The sequence below is a fragment of the Nuphar pumila genome, chromosome 15 (genome assembly GCF_984573655.1).
Source record: "Nuphar pumila chromosome 15, dmNupPumi1.hap1.1, whole genome shotgun sequence".
Classification (NCBI taxonomy): domain Eukaryota; kingdom Viridiplantae; phylum Streptophyta; class Magnoliopsida; order Nymphaeales; family Nymphaeaceae; genus Nuphar; species Nuphar pumila.
The window spans coordinates 24,284,088-24,298,948 of record NC_143263.1 but is presented as its reverse complement, the minus strand read 5'-3'; the positions used below and the strand labels follow the sequence as shown (position 1 = coordinate 24,298,948).

Below are 14,861 nucleotides of genomic sequence, written 5' to 3'. Positions count from 1 at the left end.
AAATATGTGAAGACTTAAAATATGAAGTCATATTTACAAATGATTCTTTGTGTTTTCAAGACCCTAGCTTGAATAAGAAGATTGGAGTGGGTAAGCTTAGAAATGAGCTTTATATTCTTGAAATAGATGGTAGTAATGTTGCTTTGAATGCCTCATCCACTTTCTCCCTTTCTAAAATTCAGCACTATCGTCTTGGCCATTTATCCAATGCTATACTCAAATATTTGATTAAATCAAATAATTTTGGTAATTGCTCATTTGATGATCATTGTCATATTTGCCCGCTTGCCAAACAAAACTCATCTCCCTTTTCCTAATAGTTCTATATCCACCACAACTCCTTTTCAATTAATCTAATGTGATATTTGGAATGGATATATAACATTACCTTTGACCATAGCACATTATTTTTTAACTATTGTGAATGATTTCACCGTAACTACATGGGTCTATTTATGGGTCTATTTGATGCAACATAAATCAAAGGCTTGTGTTTTAATTCAAAATTTTGTTTCTTTGGTCGAAAACCAACTTAGTACTTGTGTCAAACGTTTTCAAAGTGACAACGGATCTGAATTTTTTCTAATGACATGCAGTTATATTTTCGAAGCAAGGGCATAGATCACCAATATTGTTGTACATCTACACCTCATCAAAATAGGGTTGTCGAGCACATGCATCGTGATTGCTTGAATAGGATTCAAAGTTGTATTGTCCTCTTTTTTTATTCAAAGTTGAATGCAAAATGTTAGTTTTTCTATCAGATATGAGTTTTGATAGTCATCAAGCCCAAATAGTTTGCACCTTTTAAAGCCCATGTTTTAAAATTAATTTTCCGGATTGGATAGTGCCATATAAAATTTGGATCCAAAATCAAGTATACTTCATTGGATCTATTATTAATATGTATTCGGATTCAATACTTAAATTTTGGTTTACATCAGCCATGGTTCGTACCATATCCGATCAATTTGCAACCCTACGATGACACATGAAAAAGAAGTAAAGGGACCATAAAGAAAAATATAGGGCATTTTTTATGCAGCGCCGTTGGACCACACCCATTTCGAGCCAAGATGGGTGGCAGTGTGGGCGATGCATGATGCAGCTGGGCTGCTGCATATTATGTAAACAGAGAGAGATAGAGAGACCCGATTTAACAAGATCCAAAGTCTAGATGAGCGAGCTCATGCAACACTCGGGGCACGACGCTCACGACAGCGGATCAAGTGACCTGCCACATCCTCACCGTCTACAATGTTGATGTCCTTGTGGGATGAAGCAATGGACGGTGAAGATGTTAAATTACTTTATTAAAGTGATTTGACAGGTCACCTGATCTGCTCTCTACGCATCGCGCAATGATTCCCGCTTCGCCTTTTTCCTCTGACCCTCTCTCACAAAAGCAATTTAAAATGCGGAAAAGCCCAGCAGAGCGTCTGTGTGGAGACAGCGGAGCCCCTCCCCTCTTCCCATGGAGAGGAAGACGAAACACCCCTTCCCGTGGCTCAACGCCCTCACTACGGAGCCCTTCTACGTTCTCCACTCTCTCCTCTTCTTCTCCTACCTCGCCCTCCGCCAATCTGCTTCTCCCTCGCTCTCTCCGGAATTCTCGAGCCGTCTCCTTCGCAGGGTGACTCTTAGCAACCCTAGCTCCTCCCTGTCTTTTCCTTCCTTAGCGTAAAGAGGCGATTTTCAGGAAAATAGATAATTTTTCGAACTTTTTTGGATGCTTTTTTTTTTCTCCTTGGCTGTTTTCTGGGATTTGATCCATTCTTGTGGCTTTTGATCTTTCTTTTCTTCGACCATTTTGTGAAAATTCGAGAATTTTTGCCTTTTGATCTTTTTATTCTGTCACTTGCTATATATTTCAATCCAATTTGTTCTTCTTTGGTCGATTTTTTACAGGAAATCCAAGCGATCTTGGCGTTCTTAATTTTTGTTGCAGGGAAGGTACGCAAGCCTTTCTCTTCACCCTGATATGTATGGATCTTTTGAGCCGAAATTATGTGAGAAATAAGCAGAATTTAGTGTTTTACCTGTTCTAAGAAGGAAAAAACAACGAAGTCGATTTTGGTTTGTTGCCATTGCAATCGTTTTTGATCCAATGATTTTGTGTTGTTGAATCTGAGGGCCTTTGTCGCGGAAATGCCCTAGTACTGTTGATAAATTCATAGCGGCACAGGGAATTTTGAAGTCAAATCAGTGAAACGATCACCGTCTGATGAAGAAAATGCCCTTGAAGACCCCGCCTAGCCATCAAAAGCGAGATCTCATATCCATTTTAGGGAGTGATGGGGGTTTAATGAGAAAATTGCCGCCCATTAACATTTCAATCTCAACATGATGACAGTGTGCCACCATGCATAATGGCTGATAACTGATTATGCACATGAGCAGCACTGCATTGATGGCTCGAGTTGGGGATTCTAGATGGGTGTCACTGTCACCTCATCTCTACTCTCTATTTTCATTTAGTTGGAATTGCTCAAGTATGTAAAGAGACATTGCGGAGCCACTTAAACCTTTGAACTCTAATTAGATTAATGTAGATTGGATCGAATCAGCTGAATTTCCATTGAACTTAGTGAATCATCTTTGTGGGTGTAGTTTAGGGCTATGAGCTTTAAGAATGAATTGTCAACGGGAGTTGTTATAGAATCTCTCTCTCTCTCTCTCTCTCTCCATATGACCATATAACTAGGTTGCCAAAATGAATGAGATGCTAGTGATGCCATGTGTATGTTAGTAAGATGGAGACAATCGCTAAGCCATGTTGGGGAAATGCAGGTGCATCATTTGGTCATAATGCCATCACTAGATAAACCCAGAATAAAGTCGGGGGGGGGGGGGTTACTGATTGAGTAGAATATGCAGATTTACCAACCAGTCCACTATTCATCGCCTTTCAGAAATTCAAAGAAAAATCCACAAAAAATCAACCATTGGTCTGATTGATGTGATTTTTGGTTCAAAAGACTCATAAAATCAGTGTCTATCAGATCCCCAAATCAAACAACACAAATTCCAAACTTCACATGGGTGTGATGATGCCATCACCTTGAAAACTGTGCTCAGCAAGAGAAACCAAAATTGAAGCCTTCGACACTCTTCTGTTACACTCTGATGACCTCTTCCTAGTGTGGATATTGTTGGATGTCATAAAATGGCAATGCCAGCAATTACTTGATGATCTGAGAGGAGAAAGACAAGAAAGAGAGATGAATGAGGCATAAATGGGGTATGTGGAGCCCTGAGAAGATGTGTATTACGAAGATGAGCTCCCTATTTCCGATCCTACAACCCATAGCATAGGATCAGAAGTAGGGAGTTTTATAACGAAGGAAAAAGGTGAGGAGGACCAGATGGTAGAGCTAGAGGCTCTATTAGAAGCTTTTTCTCTCATAGGACTGCTCTTGGGTCACAACCCGACATTTGTACTGTGATGACTCAACATTTAATCAAGCAGACAGATGTCACTGTTGGGAGATGGTTCTATTATGCCTGCATTCCTTTTAATGCAACAAATTATTTTCATTTTCGGGCCATGGTAGATGCCATAACCAATATCGGACTTGAATATAAAATTCCTTTCATTTTGAGAGCTTTTGCCATTCACATTCTTAGCCGAACATGCACTGCAAGTAGATGCGAGAGAAACTAGAGTGTCTTTGAGCAAATTCATAAAAAAAAATAGATTGGAACATAAAAGACTCAATGACCTCGTTTACGTTCGCTACAACTTACGACTAAGGTAGAGGTAGGTATATAAAATTATAAAGTTTATTTGTCATTTTTATTCAAAACCAAACTAATTTTAATTTTTTCATGTCATCTTTTTAGGCAAATCGAAAAGTTATCAGCAAGGAAGCATAACAATTCAATCCCATCAGTTTGGAATATTTTGATGAATTTGATGCATGGGTTGAAGAAGAAACAAAGACTCTTTTGAATGAAGTGAACATTCATTGGATTAACATGGAAATAGCACAATAGGTAAATGATAAAGACCCTACGTATCTTGGAGATGATATGGTTGTCGAAGGAGGAGAAGACGAAGATATTGATGATGAAGATGAAGATGATTATGATTATTGATTTTTCATGTTTTTATTAAAACTTGGTTATTTAATACTTAATTGTTCATAAACTTGATTATTTTGTTTTTGTTTATGTAATATGAAAGTATGAGTCTTGTGGTATGTTCTTAATTGCAAAATATTTAAATTGTTCTTGTGAGATATGCATGCAATATTATTTATGATTCTATATTAGTTGATGTTTTATGATGTCTTATGCAGTTCATAGAGATATAAATGCTTCATTTGTGATTTTATGGTTGTATTTTGTGCAATTCATCATTATTTCATGTGATATGATTTTTTTTAGAAATTTTACTATTTTTTTTTATTTTTTTGGATTTTTTGAATTTTTTTATTAAAAATTTATGATGCAATACGATATGATACAATGTTACTATTGGCCCGACTGATACGGGTAACGATACACTACTTACAACCTTGGTTGGGATAGCTCCCAAGGGCTATAAATATAACCATTGGGAGCTCCTAATGATTCTTGGGAGCTCCCCAAGGCCATGGCACTTATATATATATATATATATATATATATATATATATATATATATATATATATATATATATATATATATATATATATATATATATATATATATATATATATATATATATATATATATATATATATATATATATATATATATATATATATATATATATATATATATATATATATATATATATATAAGAGGGTCTTCCCTCTCATTACTTCCTATGCATGTTCTAAGCATATTTGAATAAGAGTTATGTTTTTTACTTGGGTTCTTGCTCTTTTTTGAGAGGTTATGTGTTAGCTCTTTTGTATTTGGCCCATAAGTGGCTTTTGTACTCGTGCATGTGCACCTTTGTAGCCTCTTTGTGGCATTGTATCTGTGCACTTGTTTCATTACAATGCTTGCGAACATGAGAAACCTAAGTTTTGCTTAAAATCAGTTTTTTGACAAACTTAGTTTTTCAAAAACCAGCCTTAAAAGGCTGTTTGGGTGACAAAAACTTGGTTTTCAGGTTTTTGGTCACCCAAAATAAAAAAAGAAAAATTTACAAAAAAAGGGCTGACCATTTTCCAGCCAGCCACCGGTCGGGAAATGGCCTGGCTGGTGTCACCCATTTAAAATGGACAGAAAAAATTCTAAAAAATTCTAAAAAATTCTTGACATATGAAAGGATGATCTATTGCACAAGATACAACCATAATATCACGGACCAAACCTTTGTGAGTTGCATAAGACTTCAAACATGAAATAATAAAAGATAATATGCTATGAATGCATGCATATCTCACAAGAAAAATGCAAATTATAAAATATCATGCAATCAAGCTAACATGTCACAAGACTCGTAGTTGATACACATTCGGTAGGGGTGGGTAACAGGCTAATGGACTGGGCCAGCTCAGTCTGTCGATTGACGGGCCGGCCCACAGTCCGCCTGTTAAGCCCATGGGCTTAATCGAGCTGGGCCGGGCCGGGCTGAATATATATATATATATACATATAATATATATGTGTAATCATAATATATATTATAAAAATATATTATATTTAATATTTACACATTAATATATATATATATATATATTATTTACATATGCACATAAAAATTCTCTCTCTCTCTCACACACACACACACACATATATTCGGACCCAGCACCTTGGTCACATCTTAAAGGGGGCCGAAAAGGGTTGTTTTGGTTTTGGGTTTTGGGTTTTAAAGACCCCATTAGGGCTAGTTCTCTTACTTCTTTAGAAGCTCTTGGCAGGGAAGCCATGCACCTAGGGGTCTTGGAGGTGTTTTGGATGGCTAATTCTTGCACAAGGAATAGGATTTTTATGTTTTTCACACACATGAGCATTTTTCCACTAATTATTCACTCAAGGAAGTGAGTTAAGTTTAAAAATCTCTCATTCTTTGATTGTTGTCGAGTTTTTTTAAGGAATATGACATCAAGAGACCCAACATGGTAATGGGGTACCCAAATAATGTGTAGAAAACAAGTGAAACTATTGTCGCAATACTTTTTTTGATGGTGTGTCTCGGCTAAAGCATCATTTAGCCGTGATGCATCAAAATGTCGCCCCATCAATGGCAAAGGATTTGCCAAAGGCCGTGAAAGTCAGTAGTTGCTTAGTGATTTAAGAAAAAAAAGGCAAAAAAAGGATATGTATGATGTGGAAACAAGATCTACACAACCATGAAAGGGTGATTATGGTGATGATGAGATTTTCACTTCTGATCCTATAACCCCTAGCATAACATCAAAAGTAGGAAGCTCTACAGCTAAGGGAAAAGGGTGAGGAAGTTCTTCCATAGGAAGTGGAGTTGGAGTTGGAGGCAGCAAATTATAGGGCAGTCACCTATTAGGAGCTTTTTCTCTAATAGTACTACCCCCGGGTCCCAGCTTGTCATTCACGCTACTATGATTGAGATTTTTCTCTCATAAGATTACTCCTAAACATTTGTCGATACAATACGTATCCTATGATACAATACAATACTTACATCACTGATAGTAACCACTCAGTAACAAGTGGATTTATTTTTTAACAATTAGGATAAATTTTCTGATAGCTTTGTTTCCTGCTGATAATTTTTGAGAGTTTTTCTTTAACTTGAATGTTAATTGGCTTTTTTTCGTCTTTGCTGATACAGTTAGTTAGAGATGAAACTTGGGAAGCCTTCATAGCTAATATTCTTCTTTTTGCTAAGGTATGCGTTAAATCCTTTTTTTCTTGACCATTGGTCTGGTTATTTCTTTCATTAAACTCCTCTTTTTTGGACTTTCAGTGTTGTTGTTTATTGGACTCCCTGATGAATATGTGCATGTTGTAGGTTTGTTATGGATGCACCAATTCTGTATTTGTGTAGTATATGTTTTGTGTTGATATTTTGAAAGCATGACTCCCTCTTAGCATCAGGACCAGTCACTTATTATGTACCTATCCAGCATATATTTTTTCCTTTTATTTTTTATATGCTGTTCTTATGCAGCTGTTGTTTTGTTAGGTTCTTCTTGTTGGACTAGCTTCAATATTGGATTACCACTTGGCCTTCTTTTATTTTGTGGGATTCTTAGGTATTTATTCTTTCTCATACGTGGCCTCCAATTTGTTCTTTGTTGTTATAGTAAGAAATGACCTTTTAATTTATACACAATTGAAATTCATTTATCACATTACCAGCTTAAAGTTATTATAACTACTATAATATAAATATTGTAAGTTGTTATCAACCCTTAGACATGTTGATGCTCTATACTTTATGTGATACCATTTAGGCTGTTCCACATAGTGTTGTTGATAGATCTGCTATGCTCTCATAACATCCACGGAATCAATATGATTCCTATTTTTCATTACTTCTGTGGCGTCTTTGTTTTACTTACTGCTGTAAGAAGGTATGGGATTTCAACATAGGATTCCTTGTTTTAGGCATGCAACTTTACCAATTGATGATCAGATTCCTGATTTGAGCCCCTCACAATGCTGTGCAAGGTGTAATGAATCAAGGGTGCACGAATACAATGCCAACAAAGGGCTACACAAGTGCACAACAATACCGGTCTCTAATGGACCGATCACAATCTCATAAAAGAGATAGAAAATATGAACTTCATAATAACACAAAGGCACAAAGCTTATAAGAAAAAAAAAAGAATTTTATAAACTCACACAAATGGTTCTAAAAGTGTACATTACAAGGATAGAGTGAGGGGACAATTGAACTGCCTCCCAATAGTCATGTTTACATTTTTATATAAAAAGTAAAAATAAAAAAGGACAAAAATACATTTCGGTCCCTAATGGACTGTACTAAATACATGTTTTAAAATGACCAAAATACCCTTGACTGATATAAGTATATCAGTCAGGTATATATACAGTATTTTAACACTCTCTGTCAAACTTACGATGAAATCACCGAAAGTTTGCTAAGAAGATGCAAAAATCTAAGTAGAGGAAGAGTTTTGGTGAAGAAGTCCGCAATCTGAAACTCGGACTGAACATATGGCAAAGTAATCGTTTCCTTCAAATATTCTTTGCGAGTATAGTGGCAATCCATCTCAATATGTTTCGTTCACTCATGAAATCTGTGATTGCTGACTATATATATGGCGCTTTTGTTATCGCAACATAGTTTTAAAGGTTCTGAAACATCAACACCTATATCTGAAAGTAGTGCTCTCATCCACACAACCTCGGTGGTTGTTGTAGCCATCACCCTATACTCAGCTTCCTTGAAAGATAAAGGCACTTTATGTTGCTTTTTGCATCACCAAGAGATGAGAGAATCACCTATAAACACACAAAAACCTGTAGTTGAGTGACGATTATTAGGCTCACCTCCCCAGTCAGAATCAATATAAGCAATAAGATTTAAAGATGATGAAGATGGTAAAAATAGCTCTTTAGATATAGTTTTCTTGATATATCGAACTATTCTTAATACTGCACTCATGTAAACCGATGTGGGCACATGTTGAAATTGACTTGCAGTGTGCACAACTGTAAAATTGTCTACGAAGAGACAATACACATATACACACAAATACTTTGAAAAAGAAGTGCACAAAAGCACTCTCACAACACTTGAACAAAATACGCAAAAAGCGTATAAATAATAAACATGCAATAATGCATGTACTTCATAAAAAGCAAATGCTTGAGACTCTCAAGCTTCGAAAAATACAAAGGGGGAACACCCCTATTTATACAAGAAGGAAGGAGGCAAGAGGGGGCTCCCCAAAGGAGTCGTTGGGGAGCTCCCAACGGTCACAATTGTGACCGTTGGGGGCTCCCCAACGACTCTATTGGGGAGACCCCCAATGCACTTTTTGAGAGTGCAAAAATAAAAAAATAAAAATTAAAAGAATTACAAAAATAATGGAAAAATTACAGCATATTCCAAATGGAATATGTGCAAAATGTAAAATGACAAAAATACCCTTTCGGGTAAAAAAGGGAGAAAAATGTATAAATATATATACTTATATATAGAGATACGTATACATATAATATATGTATACATATCTCTATGTATGTAAGTATATATATTTATACTTACAATATTGATTTTGAGTGTGCATTTTAACACCCCCCCTCAAACTTACGGTGTGATAACCGCAAGTTTGTCCAGAAGGAAATGAAATCTAGGCGAACAAAGAGCTTTTGTGAAGAAGTCCGCAAGTTGATACTCAGACGTCACGTATGGTAGATCAATGACCTTCTTCAAGTATTCTTCTCTGACATAATGACAGTCTATCTCTATATGCTTTGTTCGCTCGTGAAAGGTGTGATTTTTGGCAATATAGATTGCACTTTTATTGTCACAGCACAACTTTGTTGGTTCTCGGATAGGTACTCCCATATCTTCTAAAAGTTGTCGAATCCATACAATTTCCATGGTAGTGGATGCCATGGCTCTGTATTCGGCTTCAGTGGATGACAAAGAGACTTTCTGTTGCTTTTTACACCGCCATGAAATCAAAGATTCACCTAGGAAAACACAAAAACCAGTGGTGGAGTGACGGTTACTAGGGTCACCTCCCCAATCTGAGTCAGTATAAGCAAGTAATTTTAAATCAGAAGAAGAAGATAGAAATACTCCCTTATTTATTGTGCCCTTCAAGTATCACGATGCGAAGAACAACACTCATATGAACGGTTGTGGGAGCGTGCTGAAACTGACTGGCGATGTGTATAGCATGTGATAAGTCAGGTCTAGTAATACTAAGATACATTAACGAACCTACCAGCTGCCTGTAAGGGGTAGGATCGGTTAAAGGAACACCATCGTCAATTTTCATTTTTGCTCCCACAACTTCAGGAGTTTCGCATACTTTGTCATCAGAAATCCCGGATCTGTCAATAATCTCACAAGCAAGTTTAGACTGAGATAAAAAATAACCACGTTGCGAATAAGCAACCTCAATTCCAAGAAAATATGTCAGAAAACCCAAGTCTGACATCTCAAATTTTGAAGTCAAGACGGATTTAATACCCTTGACTCCTTGAACATCATCACCTGTAATTAACATATCATCAACATAGAGCAATAATATGACAATTCCTGCTTTAGATTTCTTAGTAAATAGAGCAGTGTCAGTATAGCATGAGAAGAAACCATTTTCCAACATTGCACTGGTAAATCTATCATACCAGGCTTTGGGAGCCTGTTTCAATCCATAAAGAGCCTTTCGAAGACGAAGAACTTTATTTTCAGGAATCTTCATGCCTGGTGGGGCATCCATATATACTTCTTCGTTAAGATCACCATTTAAAAAAACATTTTTTACATCCATTTGAAAAATGTTCCAATTTTTAATAGATGCAATAGTAATGAGACATCTAACTGTAACCATTCGGGCTACAGGAGCAAAAGTTTCTTCATAATCAATTCCATACTCTTGCCCAAACCCTTTAGCAACTAAGCGAGCTTTATACCTTTCGAGGGATCCGTCGCTTTTAGTTTTAACTTTAAAAACCCATCGACAACCTATAGTTTTCTTTCCCATGGGTAGAGTTTGGAAATCCCAAGTTTCAGCCCTTTTTAGAGCACTAAGTTCATTCTGCATGCCTTCTTGCCATTCTATACATTTTTTAGCTTCTTCAAAATTCCTTGGCTCAAAATAAGAATGAATGACACTAAGACAAGCCCTATACCAGTGTGAAAAAGAATCAAAAGAGACAAACCGAGTTGGCGGTCTCCTATTTCTCTCAGATCTTCGGTGATCGAGAGTAGGAACAAGCTCACTATATTGGTCAATGACACTTCTAAAGGTGTCTTGGTTTCTACGGGAGTAGGTTATCGGATCACTTGAAATCCTGTTTTCTTGATCATTGAGAGGGTTATGTTCTTCAACATTACCATCCTCATCGTGGTTTGATGATACATCATCATCACTAGATACATCATCGTTACTAGCCAATAAATAAAAAAGGAATGAGTAATCAAAATTTTCTTGTTGAGAAACATTTTTTTCAAATCCACTCTCATTTTCTAAAAACGTTACATTTCTAGAAACATATAACTTATCATCTCGAAGATCATAGCAACGAAACCCTTTTTGAGTTTCGGAATACCCAAGAAAGGCGCAGGGGATAGCTTTGGGAGAGAGCTTGTCGTTTTTATCCGTAAGTATAAAACATTTACACCCAAAAACACGTAACCTATTATAATCAGGTTCAAGTTTATATAAGATCTCAAAAGGGGATATTTTTCCTAATATCCTAGAGGGTAAGCGATTTATCAGATAAACAACAGCGAGGGCTGCTTCAGCCCAAAAGTTTTTAGGAATGTTTTGAGAAATAAGCAGGGTCCTAGTGGTCTCAATGATGTGCCTATGTTTTCTTTCGGCCAAACCATTCTGTTGAGGGGTTTTAGGACAAGACCTTTGGTGAATAATTCCGTGATCCTCAAGATATGTTTTAAATTGGTTGGATAGATATTCTCCTCCAGAATCACTTCTAAAAAACTTTATATTACTATTGAATTGATTCTTAATCATTGAGTGGAAGGTTTTAAAACATGTAAAAACTTCATGTTTGTATTTTAGGAAATATATCTATGAATACCTGGAGAAATCATCCACAAAGATAACATAGTAAGAGAAGCCTCCTTTTGAGACAACAGGTGCGGGTCCCCAAACATCGGAATGAACAATTTCGAAGGTTTTAGATGAGAACATAGTTCTTTACTCAAAAGGTAAACTTTGCATTTTTCCGAGAATACAATCATTACAGGAAAAAGAACTTTTACATAGATCCTTTGCAAAATGTAGATAAGATAACTTGGTGACATTAGGATGACCAAGTCTTTTGTGCCATATGTTTATATCTTTGATCCGGGCAACATTACAAAAAGATTTTGGAACTTGGAGAGATTCCATATAGTATAAGTCTCCTTTTCTAAAGCCTTCCCCAATCAATTTCCCGGACCGGCGATCCTGTATTAAACATTTGTCATATGAAAATTTAATATCGCAGCCATGGTCCGAGAGTTGAGAAACAGAGAGAAGGTTTAAGTTAAGTTTAGGTATAAATCTAATTTTTGAAATGAAAAAATCTTGAGTTTCAAAATTACCTATTCCTTTAATTTCAAGAGCGGTTCCATCCGCAGTGGAAACAAAAGATGGAGAAGCATGTTTTGAAAAATCGGAAAGTGAAAACATGTTTGGAGACATGAAAAGATGCACCTGAGTCCAAAAGCCAAGAGACTTTACCTGGAATGGAAGAGGTAGACACGGCGGCGCCGGATGTAGCTCCCTTGAGAAGAGGTTGAAGAGCCTCAACAATTTGATTCAACGAGAGTGACCCACTTGATGATGCCTCTTCCTTTTGTGGTACACCGGTGGTGGCCATAGCTAGAAGTTTCTTCCATTTGGGACATACGGGCTTGATATGCCCCGGTTCCTTACAAAAGTGACAAATAGTCTTGCTATAGTCCCTCTTTCCTCTTTGTCCACCATCTCCTCCTTGATTTTGGAATTTAAAATGAGGAGGACGATAGGTCTTTACATTATTTCCGGGTCTTGATATGACATTAACCTCATTGTTTTCTTCATGATTACAAGGAACCACAAGAACATTTGGTCCTTGTTTACATAAACTCATACGAGTTTCCTCACCACTTAATTTGGTGAGAACATCTTCAAGAGATGGAGGGGTAAATGAGGATAGAAGAGATGACCTTATTTGCTCAAATTCCGGTCTTAACCCATTCAAAAAGTTGAAGAACCGATCTTCTTCAAGTTGTTTGTGGCGGAGTTCAATTGCCTCTCCACTCCATTTTGGTTCAAGCATGGAAAGCTCATCCCAAATGGAGGAGAGGTCGGCATAATATTCTCTAATGGACATTTCACCTTTAGTAAGGGAGAGAGCCTTCTTTTGAAGGTAATACTTATGGGAAAGATCTCTTGATGTATACATTTTTTCGAGATAATGCCAAGCTTCCGATGCTTTCTTGAACTTGATAATGTTGGCATTAATCTTTGTTTCAACGGATGCGAAGAATCAAGAAAGAATCTTGAAGTTCTTCATTTCCCATTCGTCGTGCTTCTTGGAGTATTCTTCAAGAGCTTTGATCCTTTCTTCTCCCTCAAGAATCTTGATTTCATTTCCGTCCATCATGGTTATTTTGGGTTCCGGTTCCGGAATTGAACCTTGCACATAACCCCATAATCCTTTACCTTTTATGTGAGCCTCCATGTTCCCGGCCCAAATATGGTAGTTGGACCCATTCAACTTGAAGCCAAGCGCGAAGTGAGACTCTTTTTCACCCATTATGGAGAAAAGAAAAGGAGAGGGAGGCGTACCAACACAATGCTTCAACTTCTAGCTTGCACAAGATCCTTCTAAAATATTTAAGAAGTGAGATCCACCACTTCTACTTCTAAGAATTCGAAGGCACGGTTTTCGAGGCACTTGAAAAAAGAAGAATCCCACGATCCTTGATCACCAATCGAGCTCTGATACCATGTAAAATTGTCTACGAAGAGACAATACGCATATACGCACAAATACTTTGAAAAAGAAGTGCACAAAAGCACTCTCACAACACTTGAACAAAATACGCAAAAAGCGTATAAATAATAAACATGCAATAATGCATGTACTTCATAAAAAGCAAATGCTTGAGACTCTCAAGCTTCGAAAAATACAAAGGGGGAACACCCCTATTTATACAAGAAGGAAGGAGGCAAGAGGGGGCTCCCCAAAGGAGTCGTTGGGGAGCTCCCAACGGTCACAATTGTGACCGTTGGGGGCTCCCCAACGACTCTATTGGGGAGACCCCCAATGCACTTTTTGAGAGTGCAAAAAGAAAAAAATAAAAATTAAAAGAATTACAAAAATAATGGAAAAATTACAGCATATTCCAAATGGAATATGCGCAAAATGTAAATTGACAAAAATACCCTTTCGGGTAAAAAAGGGAGAAAAATGTATAAATATATATACTTATATATAGAGATACGTATACATATAATATATGTATACGTATCTCTATGTATATAAGTATATATATTTATACTTACAATATTGATTTTGAGTGTACATTTTAACAACAACATGCGTAATGTCTGGCCTGATAATGGATATGTACATTAATGATCCGATAAGTTGTCTATAAAGAGTTGGATCATCTAATGACACCCCGTCTTTAGCTCTCATTTTTGCATTATCACTTCAAGAGTATTGACATATTTTGTGTCAGTGATTCTCGAATGCACAACAATATTAGCTGCAAACTTGATTTGAGACAAAATGTACCTTCTTGGCGAGTAGGCTACTTCAATTCCTAAAAAATATATCAAAAAACCAAGTTCAATCATATCAAACGATTTTTTAAGCATGATTTTAATTTCTTGAATTTTCTTTTGATCATTCACAGTGATGATCATATCATCAACATATAAAAGGAAAATGATAAGTGAGGTACTTGTAGATCTTATAAAAAGGGCAGTGTCAGTGTAACAAGATCTAAATTCAATATTCAACACAGTACCACTAAACCGATCATACCATGCTTTAGGGGCTTGTTTAACCTTATATAAAGTTTTTTGAAGATGAAGAACAATACCATTTTCAATAGTCAAACCAAGGGGATGATCTATGTACACTTCTTTATTTAAGTTTTCATTTAAGAATGCATTCTTAATATCTAACTGATATATAGGTCATTTTCTAATGGATGCTATTGCAACTAGAGCCCTAACTGTGGTCATACGAGCTACTGAGGTAAATGGTTCCTCATAATCTATTCCAT

The 14,861-nt window shown here is 36.4% G+C and overlaps 1 protein-coding gene across 2 annotated transcripts in view; it reads left to right on the top strand.

Annotated features, from left to right (window-relative positions):
- Positions 1-1,444: 1,444 nt before the first annotated feature.
- LOC149814833 (Thioredoxin superfamily protein) overlaps positions 1,445-14,861 on the top strand; it is a 56,515-nt gene continuing 43,098 nt past the window's right edge. The window contains exons 1-4 of one of the 2 annotated variants that reach the window (XM_089989509.1): positions 1,445-1,633; positions 1,909-1,953; positions 6,750-6,806; positions 7,104-7,173. In XM_089989509.1, the coding sequence (XP_089845635.1) occupies positions 1,475-1,633; positions 1,909-1,953; positions 6,750-6,806; positions 7,104-7,173 (331 nt within the window). In that variant the 5' untranslated portion in view covers positions 1,445-1,474. The remainder of the gene's footprint in view (positions 1,634-1,908; positions 1,954-6,749; positions 6,807-7,103; positions 7,174-14,861) is intronic. The other variant, XM_089989510.1, reaches the window with a different exon arrangement.